Consider the following 23425-nt stretch of genomic DNA (forward strand, 5'->3'; position numbering starts at 1 on the left):
CTTGGAGCCTCCATATAGGTACTGCTAGAAGACTGTAGAACCCATAGGATATGTTTAGCTATTTGTCTCTTTCCCTGTGGAAATAGGGGGAAATATTTTTGATACTCCTCACGCAGCTGACAAATTCAGATTCAGGGGCAGTTTGATTTTTGGTATCCAAGTATGTAAAAATGCTATGTAGTAACCTTCAGTAAATATTTCATTTTGATGACAACTGTGGTATTTATTTATGATACATCTCTATCTCTTGCTTGTTCTTTCATTTTTTCAATTCTTTGACTAATATATTTGGCACATAGTTTCCTTGGAAAAAGTTAGAACTTTTTTTCCTATGTGAATATGATGAAAGGACCATATAGAATGTATGCTGATTTTTTTTTTTTTTTTTTTTTTTTTAACAACCATTTAGGATGTGGCATGGCTGCAATAGAATGTTATTGCTGGGCAGATAAAGAAAGAATATATTTCCAAAGAAAATGAAGTATTTAAAAGAGTAGACCCAGTCTCCATGCTTCGGTTCATTTGAGGTGCAAGGCTTACTTATGTTCCTTCTCAAATCAGTAGCAAGGCTGTCATTCATGTGAGTGGGACTTGAAGTAAACCCAAACTGAGTCTGTATTCATTAAAACATCAGCACATATTGATTTACAGTGTGTTTGGGGGATGGAGGGAATAGATTTCATAACTTGGTTTAGGATTTTGCCATCTGCTACGTGTAACACCATGTGCAGTCGGAGAATTACCTCTAAGAAAAATCTCATCAGAAGAATTGAAATAAGAGCAGATATTTCTCAAAAGAACTAGTAGGAGAAATGCAAAAAAGCTGATCTTAATTAAAGGAGAGTCAGCAGGAAGAACAGTTCCTACTTGTGAGTGATACTGCTATTTTTATTACCTCAGCTGATTTTATTTATTAAAAAAAAAAAAAAGAGCTACATTGGATGCTGACATGAAGCTTAGGCAAGTAGATGGGTTTCTGCTAGATTCTCCCACCCAGAGTAAAACATCATGGTTTTGTTTTGGGAGATTTTTGTTTTCTTTGACACTTCTTGTCTTTGAAGGCAGCTTTCTTCTGTTTGTGGATATTTGACTGTTAAATGATTCCAACAGAGCAGTGTTCGTGAAGAGCCTCAGGGAATCAAGAGAACTGCACACCATTGGGTCCCTGGGATTTTGCAGATTTTCTCCTTCCTTTTGAAGTAAAATTCAAGATCTGAGAATTAATTGGGCAGAACTCAAATGCTTATTTGTATAGCACCATGTCTTCTTAATCTGTACAACTTTCAGTGAAAAATCTTCTGTACTATGTCAGATGTATTTGCGGGGGAGAGAATAGTGTTTACCTTATTGCATGATGTTCTTTCTAAGAAGACATGGTCTCCAAATTGAAGTCCCAAAAAGATGTCCCTTTTACAAGTAACAGTTCTGTATTAGAGTAGGATATTGAAAGAAGGGCTGTTCTATATTCTTACTGTGATCATTAAAATATAACCATATGCTGTGCATTTTTATTATCTCTTTAATGCATCTTTATTATCTACTTAAATACAAGTAGGTGCTATATTAATTTCTTTTCAGAAGCTGAGAAAGGATATCAAACAAGAAAGAAGTGCTTAATGTTCCAGTGACCAGTAGGTCTAGCTAGGAGCAGCATAATCTTAGATTCTGTAACTGTAGAGCTGTTAAGACAATCTTATGGCTGTATTTAAACTGAAATTACACACACTCTGGAACCGTTTAATTTTGCACAGTAAGTGAGGAAGGGACATTAGAAAAATATAAACCAATTAAAACCTTTGCAAAAATGAATTACAGGTTTTGTCACTTTGTGGTAAGCATTTGAGCATGTGTAGCTGGCTCCAGCCAGTACTTCTGCCTTCTGATTAGTCTGACGGATTTGATGAAATGGGCTATGGCACAGATAGTCTTTCAGAAGGTGGCCTTATGTTGCCAGGTACTGAGTGTGCTGGCCCAAAGCCTTGGAAGTTATGTATGTTCTTATCTCTTAGATATAACTAGTTCAGCTGACCTGAGAGCTCAGGCCAAGTTTGCCTTATCTAATGCCCTGAGTTCTTGTCCATCAGGCTGAACCGTAGTAACTATCTGCATGCACACTCGTGGCCTGTCCCAGCCCCTGATGTTTTCAGTAATGCCTTTCAGCTTACAACTCGGGTCACCTGCAGTCACTTTGTAACTTTCACTAGTGTAGTTTGAGCTTTTGAACCTTAAATAATGAGGGATTTATAAAGAAAGAGGGTTGGAAAATGAAACTTCCAGCACCTGTTGTTGATTGGTGGTGGGGGTCTATTCCTACCCACTTTTGAAGACCCTTTATGCTACTCACGTTTTTTTAGAGGGTGTTGACATAACTGAGAATATTGCAATTGGATTTAAGATGTTACTTCTTCAAGAATTGCCCATTTTTCTTGAGTGGCTTGATTCTGTTACTTTCATTGTACATGGTATGGCAAGTCAGAGGAATGGATCAAAGGAAAGTAGCAATTTTGTCTTGGGTGCTCAACAAACTTAGAATATAGAGTGAAGTTAATTAGGGTTAGGAAAGAATATCAGAGTTTGTGAAATCAGAGTTGGGATAGAGGGCAGATTTTAATAGGATAAGTGGAATATATTTAAACTTCCAAGTGGAATAATGTGCACTAAGTCAAAATGTAAAGCAATGTGTGAGCAGATAGGAAGTGTGTGTCAGAAAGACCACCTGATCCTTTCTGACTTAGTGTAGCTTATATTTTGACAAAGAAAGGTGAGAAAGGAAGTAAAAGTGGCTGAGGCAGAGGTTGCATAGCCTGGGAATGAGGAAAGAAGCAAGTCATGCACTCTGTTTTGGGGAAGAAGGCTTAGAGCTGTCTGACACTGGAGCAGCTCCTCAGCTGCAGCCCCCACAGCCTGGTCCTATTGGGCTCCCATCCCAATCATTTCCCAAATGCAGCTGGGGTTGGACTCTTTGTAGTTAGAATTTGTGATGGTGACAAAATATGTTTCTCCATAGTGGGAGACCATAGACTTCATTACACAAGAGCAGTCTTGTCGTCACTGTTATCGTTCTTCCACCACCACCTTTAATAAATAATATATATCTTTTGATTCTTTTTTTTTTTTTTTTGGTCATCAGAGCTACTGTATATCTGCCTTTGTCAGGTTCAGCTGTTAAATATCTAATGTATTCTTTAGCTAGTAAAGTGAAACAGATCAATGTTTCTTGTATTTCTTAACTTTGCTGCATGTGGGTTTTTTCTGGTGAGTTTGGTTTTTTTTGGTTGTGGTTTTTTGGGGGGTTGGTTTTTTTTTTTTTTTTTTTTTTTTTGTTAAAGCCTATATCCTACGGAAATGAAACTTAAGAGCTTGTACTTTTTTTTTTTTCATCCTCCACCCTCTTTCCGTATCTGCCTGTTTGTTTGTCTGATGAATTTCAGCCAAATTTGAGAGGTTTCAGAGATACAGAGCTCCCCACAAAACGTAACTGTCTAGGTTAAGTTAACAACCAAATTAATGCCCTGGCTGAGGGAAAGGCTACTGTATTCCCATGGTACTTGCCACCAAGGATCAAGGTGAGATTCTGCCTTGAGACAATTCCCTGAGAGCCCTGGGGGCCCTCTGAACTACTGCAAGTTGATCTTACTTTCTTCTGTTTTCTTCCCACACAGTGGTTTCTCCTGTCTTTTACTGTTAAGTTCTTCCTAGTCTACTGCTTTCAAAGGCTACTGGGTCTGCATGTCTTCCATAGCAGGCTCTGTAATATAACCAGATTTCCCCCCGCCCTGCTCAGGTACCAGGAAAAATGCATGTGAGCTAATTTTTGCTGGCTTTCTTGTTCCACCACAATAGATACCTACTTCCTCCAGAAGTGCACTTGGGATCAGTTTATAAGAGTTCCTGCTCAGTAATGGACTCAGGCACTTGGCCTCTGCAGGAAGAGTAGTTTTCCTGCTTGTAGGATTATTTGTGAAGACTCCAGTACTGTCTCTGTAGGTGGCCTGACCATTATGCCAGGATAAACTTTGGGTTCTGTGGATTTCAAAAGCTGGAAACATCCTTTTTCAGAGCTGATTTTTAATTAAGACTTGAGCTTTGGGAACAGTGTGCCAGAGGTCTGAGAAGGCCTTCCTGCAAGCAGTCTTGAATTTATTTTTAATGCACTGAATAAACATTAGGAAGTAAAATGCTTGCCCCAGGATATCTGTAGCTACTTCACCCTTTCTCTTGGCTCTGACTTCCCAACCTTTTTCTCTTTTATTTGAAAAAGGAAAGTTGGAGAATAGTCTGCCTATGCTTAATAGTGGTTCCTGTGCCAGTCACTGACTGCCCTTGTCCTGTAATTGCAGAAACCAGTTCCAGCAAATTCATAATTTCCTCTCTGCTTTTGACTGTGAGGCTTATTAGGTTTTAGCAGGGTCAAAGGTTCATCCATTCACTCTTAAAAGTGTGTGATCACCTTACATGGTAGCATATTTTTGAGCAGAAGTGTCCATTCAGTTCTCCATCGTAAAGATGAGCAGTTTGGGTTCTAGCATCACACTTCTTAATTGCTTCTTAAAAATAATGTCATACACTTCCCAGTTCTCAAGTTTTCTTTGGAATTGCTACAGTCATGCACAGAAAAATGTCTTAGCTATTCAGCTGTAACATTTTGCAGTTGTTGGGGGCAGAAGACTAAATTCATCCTTGTGCAAGTGTGTGTATGCAATAATCTCCAACCAAGTTCTAGGTTAGTTGAACTCAATGGACCTAATGTAATTGCCTGCATGAATTACTTTTAAAATTTACAGTTTGTCTATATCCCTCAGAAGTGGGGGTGGGATTGCCTTTATAGTGAGGTCTTATAGTGTCATAGCATAATAGGTGTAATTAAAAAAAAATAAAAAATCTTGCACTCTTCATAGCCAATCTCTGATCTGTACCCAAACATGTTTACTGATATAACTGTACACATACATTCATACAGACTAGAGTACCTCAATCATTCCATGTTTTTAAAATCTAATAATGCATGTTAAAATGCATGTTTTAAGCACACATCTGGTATTGTGCATTTGAAAACTATTCAGTCGCTGCTCTCTCAATGCATGGAGCTCAGCTTGCCAGGGAAGACTCTGAAGTGATGTCCTCATTGCTGTATTGACTTCTGGGAAAGCAGAAGAAACTGACCAGAAAGGAATCAACCTTGGAAGTAATTTAGGGGCACCAAAATGATGGGTCTCGAATTGCTTCCTTAAGGCTTTTCTTGTTGGGCTGCTGGCCACTTCAGTAGTGGAGTCAGCTTTGAGAGCCAAATGGCAGAACTCCTGATTTTGATGGTGTGCTGTCTCATAGTTAAGACCCTTCAGAACCATAAATATTCAGCAAACTTTCTATGTGCATGAATCCGTACTCGCACGCATACCACAGGCACCAGACATCTTGCCTCCCTCTTTCCTGGAAGACAAACTTAAATGAATTTTTTTTTTTTTTGTGAAGTATCTGTCATACATTGATATATAGAAATCAGTACAGTTTAGCAATGCTAAGATGTTCCATAAGTGGTTATTCTGAAATATGTACAGTTTTAAGTCCCACTGGCCGAGAAAGTTTGCTACATAGCAGGGAATCTAATTTGCCTTTTTTATGCTAAACTTTTTGAGTCATTTTGCAGTTCATATGAGGATTAGTTTTTCTCTACAGTTTTCCTGTTGTGAGGCAACTAGCTTGTGTTATTGTTTTCAACATTTGTGAGCCTAACTATACTAAATTGCAGAGTGCTTGCTCTTTTCTGAACATCAGTCAGCTTGAAAAGAGTACGTCAGCTTCACTTTAGTCTGCCTGCCACTTTGGGGTGACTAGGGTGTGCCCTCAGAATTGTTTTGCCATTGAGCTAATGACTATTTTAAGGTCAACATGATGCTTCTAAAAAGACTCGTCTTAGAGGAAGAAGTTCAGAAATCCGAAAGAATACATTTCAGGTGTATTTCATACTGAATTTATGTAACCCTGGAGCTTCATAGGTAAAATCTTGGTTTTGCTGAAATAAGTAGCAGATATCCCTTTGACTTTAATAGGTGAAATTCTGCAGGTAGTATATGCAGTTGTTTTATGCTTAGGCTTGTCAAACCATAACTGCCCTAAATATTGCACCTTGTTTCCTTACAGATGTGCACTGGTAACTACATATTTGTTCCTTATATGATAACTCCACATAACAAGGTGTACTGCTGTGATAGCAGTTTTATGAAGGGACTAACAGAACTAATGCAGCCCAGTTTTGAGTCGCTGCTTGGGCCTATATGCTTACCTCTGGTGGATCGATTTATTCAGCTCTTGAAGGTGGCACAGGCCAGTTCAAGGTGAGTTGTCTTTTTGTACCCCTGTGTAAAACTCATATATTCCTGCTGGCAATATAAATGTCAGACTCTTGCTTCAGGATGATGTGATGTTTTGCCTTCTGTCGAGACAAATTAATAATGAATGACTTACCTTGACCAAATCTCTCCATTGACACTGCTCTATCAATAATTGTTCCACATATACACTGTGGGAGAGCTGCAAGGCCAGAAAAGCAAATGCAAGGGACCTGTCCCAAATTGCTGACGTGAAGTTGTTCATCTCCAGCCAGTATTTCCGGGAATCCATTCTGAACGACATCAGGAAGGCCCGTAACCTTTACACAGGCAAAGAGCTTGCAGCAGAGCTGGCAAGGATTCGACAGCGAGTGGATAATGTTGAAGTCTTGTCTGCTGACATTGTAATAAACTTGCTGCTGTCCTACAGAGACATCCAGGTATGAATCCTTTGCTCTAAGATCAGCTAAAACATAGTAAATCAAATTACATTCTCAGTGAATTTTTTAGTGTATTTTGCACATATTTGCTAACAAACTATACAAATAATGCACACTAGTAAAAATCCTTTACAGTATCTTCACTGATGCTTTTTAGTTTTTTTTGTAGTTAGACTGTTCATAGCAGATAAGCGCTGTTATTTTATAACAGCGTCTAAAAAGTACACAACATAGAATAACTCTTCTCCATCTCAGCATTACTATGTGACAAACAGCCTGTAGTGTGTCCTACTTAAAGGCTATGGTAGCATTCTGCTATTGATACGTGTATGTATTTTTTGTCACCGTGCTTGTGACATTTCTCATGGAAACATAACATGTTCATGTGCATTTCAGCTTCTGGAATGGTGCAAGTAATTGCTTACTTTGTTAGACATAATTTCAACTGTTGTTCCTTAAACATTTTGAAGTGGTTTGGTTTCAATTTTGGTTTTGTTTGTTTGGTTTTTAAATATGTCAGAGAGTAAGCTACTTTAAAAACTGTGGTATTGAAATATTATTTTATTGTGTTTTTGTGGCTCATGCCTACTTCAGAGTTTTGGGATGTCTTAATTCAGAAGCAGTTAGTATTGTAATGTCTGTACAATATGAACTCTGATATGCATTCAGCCCCTGAAGCTAACTTTAATCATGACATAGATGTACTAAAATTTCCACAGGTTCGTGTTGAAGCAGTACAGGAGACCAAATTGTGTGTCCCTGCTAAATACTGTGCATGTTCACATTTCTGATGAGTGCCAGGCTGCTTACAGTTTGAGACTGAAGAAATTAAAATCTATAGAACTTAAAATGAACTGAAAATACTTCTTAGTATGAAATAAGAGGTGCTTAGTTCAAAGAGGAGTTTATATAGGAATACCTCAGTAGAGCTACATAAAACTTCATTATTCCCTTCTTTTGAAAGGATTATGATTCCATTGTGAAACTGGTGAAAACTTTAGAAAAACTGCCTACTTTTGACTTGGCTTCCCACCACCATGTGAGGTTTCATTATGCGTTTGCGCTGAACAGGTAAGAATCCTCCCTTTCTTCTGCTGTTGAACAGTAAATCAGAACTGCAGACTTCTCACAGGCTTGGTAGTCCCGGGTGAGGTTCCCTACTGGAATCTTCATACGCACGTCTAGGGTTTTTCAGTGAAGCAACTCTGGGGACTCTAAGCTTAGTGATCAATCTAAGCTTTCTTTCTCTTGTACTGTCAAATTCCATTCCTTTTCCTTAAATGTGTTTGATTTGTCTTTCCATAGGTTTGCATCGTTTTTTCATTTCAGTACCTAAATCAGAGCAAATAAATACCTAGCAGTATTTTACCTCTATAAAATACACTTTTAACATTGCTGTATGAGTGGCAGTGCTGCAGCATTTGTGCTAACTTAGACATCATCTTATTCAAGTCTGAGTTCTGGTAGTGTCAGGAGACAGGAGGAGAACTTTCATCAAGTGTCCATCAGAAGATTTTATTATAATAATAAACTAATTTTCATGTTCTCTGATAACATGCACAAAATGTGCCACATGGAGCAGCATGCACTACTTTCTTGGGTTAAATGAGAGCCAAGCCTAGATTTTTCTTTTTCTAGGATACTGGCAATTCGGCAAGGCAATAAAGGGGGAGTTTTTTAGAGGAAACTGCAGAGGTTTTCTGCTTCCTTGCTGTTATCACAATGAACATTTTGCTATTGACATTTAGAGGAGTAGACCAGGTGTCAGCATTGAAATTCTCAAATATAGAAAATGTCTACAGATCTTTCTGCTTCTCACAGATTTCAATATTGTAATTCAGGTTTGCTGAAGAGCCTCAAAACTGCATGTCATGTCAAAATATGTCACAAGCAATTAGCTGAAAAACTAAACCTGTTTTTGAAACAAAACAAAAATAAAAACCAGCTATCTGGCATTGTTTTGTCTGAAAAAAATGTCCAGATCCTTTCTTGTTCCTTTGTACCAAGTATATGAAGGTATAAATATTGTGCCCTTTTTGTTCCTGCTTTGCCATAAATATGTGGAGTTTTGCAGATTAAATAATCCAGCATGTGTCTGCCGCTTCTACATAGCCTTCACAAAGGTCACTAGGTGTACCTTGGAGTTTTAAGAAGTTATTTAGACCTCAGGGTCACCATTTTCTAAAACAAAGTCACCTTTGAAAACAGCACTTGACTAGTTCACTGGGGCACTAAAAAACCTGCAGAACTGCAGTACAATCTTTTCAGGCAGATGCTTACACTTCATTGGTTCTGTTGAGACTTCTTGCAGACTGAAAGGTCTGTTGTTATAGATGTGACTATTAAGATGTAGCCTTTGAGGGTATCTCCATACAAAAGTTCTACACAGTACCTCCAAAGGAGTTCGGATTTTCCTCTCCCTCCCTTCTCCAGATTGTACATTCCACTGGAATCCGTGACAGCCATGAAAATGTTTATGCTTTGCTGTATGCTAGGAAGGAATTATTTGGGTTAATTGTAGCTTTCTCCTTATTGGGAATATAGAGAATGTTTCCTGAGCTAAGGCAGGTCTGGAATACTCTGCGCATCTGAATGTTTGTTGTGGAAGAAGCTGTCCCTCTTGCTTCTAATCCAGGTCACGAGTACAGAAGGATGGAGCGGCTCAATTAGTCAGGATTAGTCTGACCTAAATCAAGAAAGTGTAAGAGGGCACTGATGATGGAAGAGTAAGCAGAAAGAAAAGTGGGGACCTCTGTCTCTGGAGACGAGCAAAGTGTAAATGGCTCATATTACAAAACACTGTTGTGTCTTACTGGTTTTGTTCTCATTAAGTTCAGGTAGCTATTGGTTTGATCTGGATTAGTGATAGTTGATACAAGATGTGGAAGAGTTATCCACCTGAAACTCCATTCTGAAAATTGCCCTTCTGTAATGAAAGTCAGCCGAAAAACAAAGAAGCTGCAGACTTACCCTTGTTCCTTTACTTAAGTGGTCAATATGAGAAGAGAAAACAAAAGGAAGCAAACCTTCAACGACTGGCAAGTGATCAGTTGTCAGGGGAACTAAGTAACACAGACCTGAAGGAGACTGTTACTTGCTCAACCAGGAGCACTTGATTTCTCTCCCTGGGGCCTGGGATTGTCCACCTCAAATGAGTACACCAGCCTTGCTGTGCCACTCTAGAAGTACTTGGGGAGCCTAATGCAGCTCTGTAGTCTGAGGGGACTTTTCCTAATTTGTTAGAATCTGACTGGTCTGAAGGTTGGGAAGAGACAGCACTGGGTTTCATTTGTCTTTTTCATCAGGCTGAGACAACAATAGAGGTTGGCCCAGCACGTAGACTTGTACACTCTGGGGTCTTTTTTGCTCAGGAAAGCATTTTATACTGTCTGCTCAAGCAAGTGCTTTTGCTCTGTTTTCTTAATTATTTTTGTTATGATGTAAGTACTCATTCATCCTTTGTTACCTATTCTGCTTGATTTAAATGTTTTCTTCCACATCACTCCCTTCTGGAGCTGCATACATGAGCTCAGAGCTCGCAAGCTCAGGTATCACTTAGAGTACACATGCTCTGATCTCTCAGGTTTGACATCAACACTACCTGTGCAGATGCATCAAAACTTTGATATGTTCTTGTAGAAGGGGAAGAAAAAATCCACTTCTGACCTTCTGATCAAATAGTATCTGCTTGAAGATGGCTGTGGCTTTTGATGTGTTGGTTTTTTTTTTTTTCTTTTTGAGGTAGCTTTCTCTTGCAGACTTCTTCAGTGCAAAGCTTGCAAGACAGATACAAAACCACTTTTATATATTCTCCTCAATTCAAATTGTAGCCACTGAAATATTACAAGCAATTTCTCCAAAAGAATATAATACTCTTTCCAAACCACCGAAGAATAGTTTTTGCTGAGAAAGGAGTCGTTTGCTTGTTCAGTACACAAATATGTAAAAAATTCTAAACTCTTGATACTGAACGATGTATGTATCTAAACTGTGAGTCACCAGGAAGTGTCTAATGCTTGCAATTATGTGGTTTATTTGTCTTAAGTACTCCTGTTAATATTATCAGCTTCACTTCCTAACCTTCCCTGTTATGGGAATTCAGTCTAGTTTGTACATTTTGGGTTTTTTGCTTCACATTCACGATCAAAATGTGTGTGTACATACATACATACATACATATATATATAGATAGATAGATATATAAAACCCCACAAACACAAGATGGAATCTTTTTTTCCTTTAAAGCATGGATTACTATGAAAGAAATATTAGATATGAAACCTGAGGTCCGTATCTTTCTATTTTGTAAGAAAGTAACAAGTGATCTTTCTAAGAATTTCTTTTGAGTCTCTTGTTGCTGTTAGTGCTTTGCTCTAACTGATGCTTCATGAGAGAGAGAAAACATGTTTCGGGGCTTTTATAAACATGTCCCGTGATATTAAGAAAAGGGAAAAAAAAGAGAAAGAAAGGGGAGAAAAAAGTGTGGAAATATAATATAATCCATTGTGTCTAGAGGCACATTTTACGTGGATAAAATCATACATATATATTCAAACATGGTCATGAAAAACTTTCTTGTTAACTTTATTGGGTTTTTTAATCAAAATTTTTATTTTTTAATAGGCGAAATCTGCCTGGAGACAGACAGAAAGCTCTAGAAATTATGATTCCCCTGGTAGAACAGGAAGACCAAGTAGCTTCAGATATGTACTGCCTGGTTGGTCGAATTTACAAGGACATGTTTTTGGAATCTGGGTTCACAGATACGGAAAGCAGGGACAAAGGGACGTTCTGGTGAGTACTGTTTTCCTGGTCTATGTCCTTTTGTTAGCTTTGGAAAAATATTCCTTAAACAAGAATATATTTCAACTGTTTTTCATTCAAAAGATTTGGCATCCTTAAGGGATACCTTGAATCTTCTGATCTTCTTTGCTTATTTGTTAAGAATGAGAGATTTATGTTGTTCACAGATCTGGTTCCACAAAGTTCTTGAAGTGCCTCAGAGACTTGGAAGTTTAGGTAGCTCTCATCGGAGTGTATTTTCCTCCTTTTTCCCAAATATGAAGTCTCCTGTTTACTATATTATTCTTAGGAATCTGAGCCAGACAATAATCAGCTGTGAATCAATTGGCATATCTGCGATCTGATAGATACTAGCTAGCTAGGCTTAAAAGTGCTGAGGTTGAACTCTGCACTGATGCTTAGGATGTACCATTCTGTCTTTTTTTTTTTTTTTTTTTTTTGCTTCCATGCTCACAAGTAATATGACTCTTACAAGCTCATGCTGGCAAAAGTTTTATCACCTCATCTTCACTATATAGTATATGCATATTACAGTGGACTACAGTCCCATCAATAGTCAAAGTAGCACACAATAGGCTAGACAAATTCTGATCTTAATTTTAGAGGCAAGTATCATGTTTTTTATTGCTTTTGAAATGCACTAAAACGCTGTTATGTGGAATAAGTTAACAAATGGAGGCACTGGATGCCATCCTAGACTTCTGTGAGGATGAGCTCCTTTTCTCCATTACGATTCAGATGAGGGAACAGACAATCTGTGTTTATGTATCCTGCACATCAGATTCTAGTTCTGGTCTTGTGCTCATCAGCTGCTTGTTGAAGTAAATGCTTAGAATGGAAAGTTTTCTTCTCCCTTCCTCATTTATCACTTGTTTTTAGTAAACTTCAGATTAGAACTGTCTTTGGTAAAAGATAAGATATAATTGTTTACCATTTGTGGCCTCAGAATACGAGTATAGTTTAGAATTGCTGGTCATGCTTCACAGTTTTGCAATGCTTATTGGACTTTTTTTAAAGATGTTGCAATAACAGGAATGCAGCATATTGTTGTCGTCCCCCTCTTCATAATTTTGAATTAAAGAAAAATTTTATTTCCTCTAAGGCAAAGCCCATAACAAACTTTCAAGATTCTCTTTAAAAAAAAAAAAATATTTTGCTCATGTCATGAACTAATGTAAAAAGAAAACTGTAGTCCTGTATGCAAATACTACACATTATCACAGGCTAAATAGAATAAATGTACAATACCAAAAGTAATTTCTATCTTGCTTTTTCCTCATTCATAGTGCCTTATGAATAGATAAAACTTTGACATTTTCAAACACAATTGAACTAAGAACGATTTTATATATTAGTGGTAATTACTTCTAGGATATTTCATGTAGAACACACTTTTAGTTGGTGCATCTTAGCAGTCATGATATTCAGACATTTGATGAGGGGAAGTGATTGCAGTCAGGCATACTAGTTTGGGAAAGGACAGCAGGCTGGCAGCGCCTGCAGCAGGGTAGGATGCTGACCACCCAGCCCATGAATAATCCCTGAAGCCTCTGGCAAGTCAGACCCCGTACAGACTGCTCCCTGTGCCCGCTGCCATAGAACAAGGTGATCTCTGTTGAGTCAAGCTCGAGTTTGGCTGGAAGCTGTACCAGATGAGCCAGCTGCTTTTGGTTTGTACTTTATGCTGGGCATTGATTTGAATTCTAGTGTTAGTCATATAGGAGGCTTGACATGGCTGAAGGGTTGACTCATAACTCAGTGGAAGGCTCTTGGGAAGGAGCAGACCTACTCCAGTGCTACACCAGGCCACAACGGGGGAAGGTGTGTACAGGAACAATACCTCCATGGTAATGTAACTTTATTTTGAGGTAAGGGTTGTTGTCTCAGTCTTAGAGAAGTGAGGATGCAGAAGTATGGTGAATTGCATAAGATAATGAGAATTTGGTAGCAGAACCAAAGCACTGGTTTTGCAACAACCGGTGATGTCAAGGTACTTTATTCTATTCCAAAATTAAAAAAAAAAAAAAAAAAAAAGCAGGCAGTGTGCTTTCCTGATAATTAAAAAGCAGAATAAAAGACGTCTTTCATATAAATATGAGACAAGAGATGAAAGATTAATTATTAACTGTCACTTTCTTGTTGCATACTGGCAGTGTAAATCAGACTTACCAAAGCTATCAAGTCTTTATTCAAATCTCTTCACTGCTATCTCCTTAATTCAGCATTTGCACTGCAACATTTTCCCAAATGTCAGCTTTCAATTTCTTGATGGCATTTATAATCACATCAGCTAAGCCAGCGTCTACTTTATAGGCAGACTTTTAAAACTTACCGCCTTTCTACGGTACTGCGCAGGCTCCTCCAAAGATATTTGGGGCATGACAAGGTAGAGCAATTGTACCAGTTGAATTTAAATCAGTTCAGTCAACAGATGTGGCTTGTGAGTTGTTTGGGAAACTGTGAATATTTTTATCTGTTCAAAATTAATTATTACAGGTTATGTTTTACTTTTTGTCTGCAAATTTTTGCTGTGCAAGCTATGTGGATATAAGGCAGGTTTAAGAATGTCAGCGCAGGATCACACCAAATGCAAAACTACACTTTTGGTTATAACAATTTAGGAGAGGTAAATAGGACTACAGAGGTCCAAGATACCAGTATTTCTAGCTGTGAGTAGCATGTAAAGATGGCTAGAAAAATGAATTTCTGCTGTGGGGAAGGGAGATGTGGAAGCAATTTGGAAAGAAAAGGCAGAACCCAGGTATGAAAATTCCCAGGATGTCCTTTCTGGTCTGCTGGGGGTAGGTGGCAAGCTCCTGGCAGCAGGGGACTGAAGGAGTGGCCTCTGACAAGAGATGAGGAGCTGCCCTATGTCAGACACAGCCAGTTCCAGCCAGCTCCAATGGACTCATCACTGGCCAAAACTGAGCACATCAGTAACTCTGGTGGCACCTCTGTGGTAACATATTTAAGAAAAGGGGAAAAGGTTTTTGGGGGGGCTGTTTCACCAGTGCTTCTGCAAGCAGTAACTATATTGCAAACTTAAGCTCACCTCCACCTCCTTTGCCTGTATGACTAACGTTGTTTACAGCACAAATGTGCCCACCTGTTGAAACACGAGAGATGCTTATTTTATCTTTAGATTTTGAAGTTTTGTCTGTATCTGTCCAAGAACTAGAGAAATTTTGATTGTCATGCCAGGAATTAGGTACTTGGGGGCAAAACAAAAAAAGTGAAAGTACAGTCTCCTGTATTGGAACAAAAATACTTCCAAGGTTTTTTCTTCTTCTGTCAATCTTTCCCTTTCCTGATACTGCATGAGGATTACAGCATGAAAGATCTCTGGGGCAATAAAGGGAGTCCAGTTCCTAACATCACTGTCTCTCCAAACAGATTATGCCAGCCAACGGGTCTCTTCTAGCTATATATGCTTAGAATCAATGAAAGTGTCATCCTGTTTGGTGGGTTTTTATGGGGTTTGGGTTTTGTTGTGGGTTGTGGTTTATTTTTTTTAATTGAGCGAAAATATTTTGTATGTACTTTCTTCACTGTTTTGTTGTAACTCACAGCACAAAAGGAAAGGCAGATGAAAAGCATTAATTGAGTCTACTCTGCTCATCATGGTTTGTTTTTTTTTTTTTTTTTTTTTTTAGAGGACTAGACTCTTGTGTAATGATTAAGTTCTTTGGAGGTGGGCAGCTGGAGTATAGAAAGAGTGTATCTGTACCAGATTGAAGAGAAGCCTGTCTTGCAGTTTTGGAAAGCAGAGCTTATGTTAGAGAATGCAAAGTCCTGAATCATTAGAGCAGGAAAAACAACAAACAAAATAAAATTAAAAAAATTACAAACCAGCCATATTTTTGGCCTGCTAGGACCAAAATGCCTTAGATTTGCTTACATGTCAAAGTGTGGTCTGGAAGCCAAATTCTTAGTTTTTGCATAGATTATTTTTCTTTCCTTCCTTCTGTATTAATCTCACAACCTGCTTAATTTTTTTTATATAACCCATCTGTTTGTCTGGATTTTTTCCATCCTTTTGAAAGTAATTTTAAAGTCCATTGCTTTTTACTGTAGCAGAGTTGTGTTAACTGAATCTCTTGTGCTCCTTAACTCACGTATGATAGTCTTGTTTGCCTCCTCCTTACAGGGCGGGGGGGGGTGGTGGTGTATATGTATATGCAACCAAACATGTTCTCACTCTGTAGAACAAGTTTAAAGCACTGTAGATCTGCTCTTGTCACCACAACATGCTTTGCTAGCATGAGGACAGTGTTTGTGTGAAGACCCTCAACTTCTTTTAAGACAAGATTTAGGCTAGGTGAATACCACTGCCGTTCCTCTGGCTCGCTCACTTCCTCTTGAGGAGAATGAAATCTGATACAGTCCTTTTTTATGTGAATAGACTCATAAGGACGATGTCAATGAGACTCCCAGTAAAGAATAAAATTTGGAGTAGCTGAAATCATAGCTAAATGCGAAGTATGTTCATGTATCACTTGCTTTTGTGCTTATACATTTTGATATGCTTGTATGTCACTGTAGCAGATCCACAATAGAATCTAAGGTTTCAAGTCAGTGAAAATTCGTATACTTAAGAGTAAATTAATGAGCTTATTAATATAACTGTGAAACAGGTCTCTTACAAGCTCATAGTATTTTTTTCTTTAATCTCAAATAAAATTGGAAATCTAGTAAGATACTATAACTTTACTGGGATGGATGAGTAGGGTCTGTGCTTGTTGTGTATGGGGATAGGAAATGGGAGGAGGATGTATAAATAACAGACTCCCCAAAATAACCACAAAGCATGTGTGGAAAACAGTAATATTTTTGCTTCCATGGATTCTTGCTGTGTAAACAGAAGATAAGCACTTAAAGTACCTAAAAGTATAATTATGTCCCTATTAGATCGCATTATTTAGAAAGTAAACTTGTATGTTTGTTTTTTTCTAGGTTCAAGAAGGCGTTTGAGTCAGAGCCAACATTACAGTCAGGAATTAATTATGCAGTACTCCTCCTGGCAGCTGGACATTGCTTTGATACTTCTTTTGAGCTGCGGAAAGTTGGTAATTATAGCTTGCAAATTCACAGTGAAATCGCATTCTAGTGAAAGTATGACACCACCCACTGTTGTAGGGGAAAAATCCAATCGTTGTATATGAATGCTTTGATAGTGAGCATGTGAATATTTAAGTTGGTCTGCCCCACCACCACTGATCCCACCTGACTGTGGGTGACCGCTGTCATGAAGACCTGGTTCCAGTTTCAAGGTCTTAACTGGTTACCCGAGCTTAGTGAAAAATGACAGCCCTTCTTTGCAATGGCATCATTTGCATGAAACAGGAACACCTGAAGGGGCAATCCAGTTCCAGCTAGCATTCTTAAAAATAAACAAACAAAACCCCCTGTAGAACTGTAGGGAATATGGACAAAAAGTCCATCCAAAGAGTGGGGAAAATGCACTTGAGCTTGGGATGGGCTGAGAGAAGAATGTTTCTCTTCCGATACTTTTTTTTGAGGTTTCCTGAATGTCTGTATTCACAGAATCACAGAGTGGTTTGGGTTGGAAGGGACCTTTTAAACACCATCTAGTCCCAACCCCCTTGCCATGGGCAGGGACATCTTTCACTAGACCAGGTTGCTCAGCTTGACTTTGAACACTTCCAATGACGGGGCATTCATAAATTCCCTGGGCAACCTCTTCCAACATCTCACCACCCTCGTCGTAAAAAATTTCTTTCTTAAGAAGGAAGAATTAAAGTGTCCATTTTGTTTGTGATTTTGCTGGATTTGAGGAGAGTGCAAAGTCAAGATTAGTCAGTAATACTTTCAGGGAAGTTATGGGAGAAAGCACTGAAAGTTGTAATGTGTAGTAACATATACTTTTCAACTGGCATTCTTCTCCATGAATTTCCATAACTCTTGAATTATTGTAAAGTCTTTTTTATCCTTCTGTCTCCTGAAGAGGTAGTCAAGTGAGAAAGGAACAATGTTCTTCGTTCCACAGAATATATCTGTAATCAGCCACTGTTCTAGTTTAGAAGTTAGGTGTGCACTGTATGTCTGCAAGTAATTTTCTACATAGAGAAGGTCTTTTTGAGTGTGAAGGTCAGAGTGAGATGGTTACTTTCACATAGATAATGGAAGTGAAATTGAAGTTCTCTGGTGTGAATGAAGGTATTCACTTGGATGTGATAACTGCATAGAGTTGCCTCAGCTACTGTATTTGCCCTTCTGTGAGTGGGTGAGATTTTGCTTTTCGGGTCAGATAGAATACTTTCATCTCCTACACTGAAATTTGAATTCTTGTGCCAGTGTAGGAGGTAAAAATACATGTTTTGCTTCCTACATAGCATTTGCAAATATTCACTCAGCTGGCCTAATTTTAAATTAGATAGTTTAGCAAAGCTGGGCTATATTTATTGTGTAGTTTAATTTGAATCCCTCCATTTTAAAGAAACTTCTCAATTGCACACAGGCTACAGCCAACTAGATTTGGACAAATTAATTGTACTGATGAATTCTGGCTGTTATTTGTAGGGATCAGATGTTTGGTATCATCTTGTTGTGAGTTTGTCCAGTGCTGTTTTCCCTATTGGTTGTACGGAGAACATTACAGAAATTAAGGTTCCTTATTACTTAAGGTTTCATACATGGCTGATGAATGATTTAGTGGAGAAATATCCGGTGGCTATTTGGTGGAAATTTTTTTTTTTTTGAGCTGTTGCTGTGCCCGTCTCGTACGTAAACATTTACTTGGTGTCTGCTGAAAACCCTTGATATAGCAACCCCTGCTGTTATCTACTAGTGTCTATCTTTCTTATTTTGTTATGGGAAGTATTTTCAACATACTTTAAGCCTCAGACTTAGCTATTTTGAAACAAGTTTTCAAATACGTATATAATATAGACCCTATGTGTGTCATTGGTCATTGATTTCTTGTTGATAAGACTGTGGTCACTGTTCATAGAATCATAGAATGCCAGGTTGGAAGGGACCTCAAGGATCACCTGGTCCAACCTTTCCTGGCAAAAGCATGGTCTAGGCAAGGTGGCCTAGCACCCTGTCCAGCCAAATCTTAAAAGTGTCTGATGTTGGGGAATCCACCACTTCCCTGGGGAGATTATTCCAATGGCTGATTGTTCTCATTGTGAAAAATTTTCCTCTTGTGTCCAGTCAGAATCTCCCTACGAGTAACTTGTACCCATTACCCCTAGTCTTTTTCACATGACTCCTTGTAAAAAGAGAGTCTCCATCTTCTTTGTAGCCACCCTTTAAATACTGGAACATAGTGATAAGGTCTCCCTTAAATTCTTTTCTCCAGGCTGAACAAACTCAGTTCACTCAGCCTTTCCTCACACAGCAGGCTTCCCAGTCCTTTGCTCACCTTTGTGGCCCTTCTCTGGACCCTCTCCAGCCTGTCCATATCTTTTTTTTGTATAGTGGGGACTAAAGCTGAACACAGTATTCCAGGTATGGCCTGACAAGTGCTGAGTAGAGTGGGATAATGACTTCTTTATCTCTGCTGGTGATGCCCTTGTTGATCCAGCCCAGCATCCTGTTGGCTTGCTTTGCTGCAGCAGCACACTGTTCACTCATATTGAGCTTGTTGTCCACCAGGACCCCCAGGTCCCTTTCCACAAAGCTGCTCCCCAGCAGGGTAGATCCCAGCCTGTGCTGCACTCCTGGATTATGTTTTCCCAGGTGCAAGACTGTACATTTGTCTTTGTACAATGACATTTGTCAGCTGGCTTGAGTTGTGCTAGATTCTGAGGGTAATGTATTATTTTATTGGTCTTGGGCTAACGTTAATGTTTTAAACAAAAATAAGCAAAACCACAGAGGCTGTGTGGGAAAACATTTTGATTTTTTCTTTTTTTCCTGTCCCAAGAATCTCTTAAATATGTGTCATTCTTTTGATGTCACTTCTTGTTTAGATCTGTGTATACAAGACCATTTGTTAGCAGTAGTTAGATTTGCCTGGCAGTGCTTTCAATTTGGTGTCCACCTGCAGCATTATCTGTAGCACACAGAAATTAAAGGAAGTCTGTCTTCTGGTGGGAGATGGGGAGAGAGGTGAGAGCAAGCTGGTTAAAGTTCAGGCCAGGCTATATGGAAATTATATTGGTAGGTTGGGAAAGGCTAAGGAAGGATATGGTCCCTAACAGCACTTCAGAGTTCTGTAATTAGAAGATGCATATCTGATTACATTGGCAGTGATGTAATAACTCCAGTAAAACTAAGTCCAGTATCCAAGAGAATTTTTACCAATCTGCATCATATCAGAAAATTTGCCTTCTAAAAGTTCCTACCTCTACTTGTCAGATAATAGTCCACAACTAAATAATCATGTGAAGCATTAATGAAAATCCTCCTTCTATTTTCTGAACAGTACTGCTTTCTTAACTGTACAAAATTGCAGAACTTTGAAACAGAAACGCAGTGCTCAGTAAGTGCATTGACAGTAATGATCTCTGCAGGCTGTGCAGCTTTGACACACAAAGGATCCTGTAATATGAATTGCTCTGTCAATATTTGAGCAAGGAAAGCAGTTTATTTATAAAGCCTTCATAGTAATATTTAACTGGTAATACCTACTTCTGTATCTTATTTTCTTCAAGCTGTGGGTATATTCTTGGCATTATAAAAACAGTGGCTTTTCTGGCATTAATGGTTTGTCTATTTTGGCTCATTTATTTTTAAGGCAAAATATTTTTGATAAAATATACTGGAATTCAGCTGCTGCTTTTTTTCTCCCCCGTGAATGCCAAGTTTATCATGGAAGGAGAGAATGTCTTGACTTTGCCTGGATTTTCTTATATACTCAAAAAACTTTTAAAGATGGTGAAATCAAAATAAACTAAAGGAGAGAAATTATACAGGGAGACCACAAACTCAGAGTGAAATTCATGCAGGTGTTCACTTTGCATGTTTGCACAGAAAGGTTTTTTTGTTCCCCCACCCCCCAGAAAAGACCAACCCCACTGGAAAACAAAACAAAAAAGCCCCACCCACCTTTATAAATTAGTTATAGTCCTTTGAACCTATTGCTAATGTCTCCATGATGCAACTGCATTTTTCCAACTTGCCTTTCAGGGTTAAGTAAGTTTATAGATGAGCTTTGTAGAGGAAGGTCAGCAAACTAGAGTGAGTTTTAGCCCCGAGTACCTCATCTTTCTTGGAAGAATTTGATGAGAGGTTGAGGTTGTCTTCTCTACGGTAATAGGATCCACTTCACAAAATACTTGGCTAAAACTTCCAGTTCATTCAGGCTACGTAACAGTAATGATTCCCAAACTTGGTGTCCTCAAATATCATTGCTGCCACACATCCATCCTTTTTCCCACCATCTTCCTATAGCTCTCCCTTACTCCATGAGCTGGGACTCAAAATCCTTGCTATCACCAGTCTTACCCTCCTAACAAACACTTCTCCCTGCCACACCAGTAATCCCAGTCCCTTCCCATGTGAGTTGTACCTTTCATTAAAACAACACACTCAGTTTGTACCTTGCTTTGGCTCCGTTAACCACGTCTGGAGCACTGAAGGGTTGTGATGGGTGAGTTCCTGCAGACGCAATGAAGCATAGCGGAGTATGTAAGCCTGTGAACCAGAGACCAGTGCTGTTGCTCGCTGTGACAAATCGTTTGTGATAGCTTGTCAGCGGTCACTGCAACTGTGAGTGCCATCGCCCAGTACTCAGCGAAGGCCCTCCACACAGCTAAATTGCTCCCTTTCCCCTTCCTCCCAGCAAAGGTATACCCATCTGAAATGATTCATGTATCCCTGTGATACCAATTCCTTACTTCCCTTGTGATGAGATCACATTCAAAGCCTGTGGAAGTTAGTAGGTGTCTATCAGCTCTTGTATGTTGCTGTCATGTGCATGCAAATGTTTTAGATGTTCTAGCAGAGCCCTTCAGCCTTTGAAGATATTGCTGAGTAGTGTTACTCTAGGGTCCTGGGGGAGATTAATTTTTTCCATTTACTGTGTTGTGTGCATAGTGTGTAGGTTTTGCTTTCTGGAACCCAACTGAGGTTGAACACATTTAACACAAATTCCCCCTTCCTATCCTACACTGACAATGTACACCCAAGGTGTACATCCTCAAGCGGTCTCTTGACAGTGTGCATGCATACAGCACCCTGGCTTAAAGCCTTGCAAAGCTGATAGACATAGAGATGGTCACCTCTGTATGTTGTGGAGTTGATGGAGTTGATGTACATTGCATCATGTCTCGCATCTGAGATATTTTGTAAAATCTATTGCATTTTTTTCCTTCAGGAATAACTAGACAAACTTCTTTCCCAAGAAGCAAACAAATAATGTTTTTGTATGATTTAAGTATTATTTTGTTCTGTATGTTACTCAAGCATGACTATTTCTTGTTAGCAAGAGAGCACAAAGTGTGAAATGTAGATGTGAAATAGGCTATAGACCTCTTGGATACAATTTTACATTTTAAAAACATTTATTGTCTGATGTTGATAACATAAAAATGTGAACAATGTGAGAAAACAAGATGAATTTTGTAGACTGAAATGTAGCTAATGTAGTGTCTATCCATCTTGATAAGATTTATTGCTGCTTCCAGCACGAAGTTTAGTCTGCTTGCTACTGAAGGAAGGTTAAGGGAAAAAAAAGGTCAACAATCGCATTGAAATTTCTTGTGAATACTCAGCCTTAATATCAAGGACAACGGAATGTGATGTGGGAGGGAAACTGTCATAGCGGAGTAGTGTGGGAAAAGTGAATAAAAGACTATGGTGGTAAAGAGGCTTGTCTTGTAAGCTGCAAATTGTTTTATTTGCGGGGGATGGTGTAGTGTATCTCATGTTAGCTATAAGTATGTAGCAGCTAATATGAACTAAAAATCATCCTGAAGGCCACAGGGAAACTTGCAGTTCTCAGAAAACTTAGCAAGTCAAAATAAAACCTGAGGCTCTCCATAGCCTTGAGTTGCTGAGGGACTTATGAATATTAATAGATGTCTTTCATTGGGGTAGGATTTGCGGCAATTAAAAGAACATCACTGCTGGAAGAAGCCCAGTGGATCATCTGTTCCTTCTGCATGGGACCTTGTCTATAAAGGTAAGTTTGGGGCTTGGGACTTGTAAGTCAAAAAAACAAAGCAGAAAAAAACATAATAGGTGCCTTATTCAGCATCTGTTAAGTTTTTACAGCTATGTTGTGTAGCCTAAGGCCCCAATTTACCTTTGTAGATGAGGTCCATGCAAGAACATAGGTAATCTGACTGTGGCCTTGTCCTGACAGCGATGTCTTAAAGTTCCTTTCTTGAGAAACCTTTAGGAAGAGGGGGAGGGGAGAAAAAAAAATAATCCACTATCGCTTAGGGAGTTTGGAAGGCATATAACACAAACTGGTAAGTATGATTTCCATCTTACTTCATTGAAATGGAGAGCTTATGGTAATTTAAGCAATTAATAGATTTCAAATCAGGGAAATTGATATTTTAAAACTGTATTAATAATTTCTGTGACCTATTATTCTTTTTACTACAGGAGTAAAGATCAGCAGCCTGCTTGGTAAAAAGGGGAGCTTGGAGAAACTGCAGAGCTATTGGGAAGTAGGATCTTTCTTGGGGGCCAGTATGTTGGCTAATGACCATATAAGAGTGATCCAGGCTTCAGAAAAGCTGTTTAAGCTAAAGGCACCAGCATGGTAAGGTGATAAACAAGATCATGTACATTGCTATGTATTGAAACATTGGACTCCTTCAGCTTTCACATTTGGCATCATATTTATCTGATGGGAGACTGGTTTGGGGTGTGTTTTGGTTTTTTTCTTTTAACAGATTTTGCTGTCTGTGTATTGTTTCACTGCACTTTTAC

The 23425-nt window shown here is 38.8% G+C and overlaps 1 protein-coding gene across 1 annotated transcript in view; it reads left to right on the forward strand.

The window, feature by feature from the left end:
• The window catches only part of MAP3K5 (mitogen-activated protein kinase kinase kinase 5), a 109878-nt gene that overhangs the window by 38642 nt on the left and 47811 nt on the right, over positions 1 to 23425 (forward strand). Inside the window, exons 4-9 of the mRNA XM_030023118.2 lie at positions 6142 to 6335; positions 6601 to 6769; positions 7734 to 7840; positions 11393 to 11563; positions 16526 to 16638; positions 23096 to 23255. Coding sequence (XP_029878978.1) covers positions 6142 to 6335; positions 6601 to 6769; positions 7734 to 7840; positions 11393 to 11563; positions 16526 to 16638; positions 23096 to 23255 — 914 coding nt within the window. The remainder of the gene's footprint in view (positions 1 to 6141; positions 6336 to 6600; positions 6770 to 7733; positions 7841 to 11392; positions 11564 to 16525; positions 16639 to 23095; positions 23256 to 23425) is intronic.

The sequence above is a fragment of the Aquila chrysaetos genome, chromosome 8, assembly GCF_900496995.4.
Source record: "Aquila chrysaetos chrysaetos chromosome 8, bAquChr1.4, whole genome shotgun sequence".
In the NCBI taxonomy this organism is placed as follows: Eukaryota; Metazoa; Chordata; class Aves; order Accipitriformes; family Accipitridae; genus Aquila; species Aquila chrysaetos.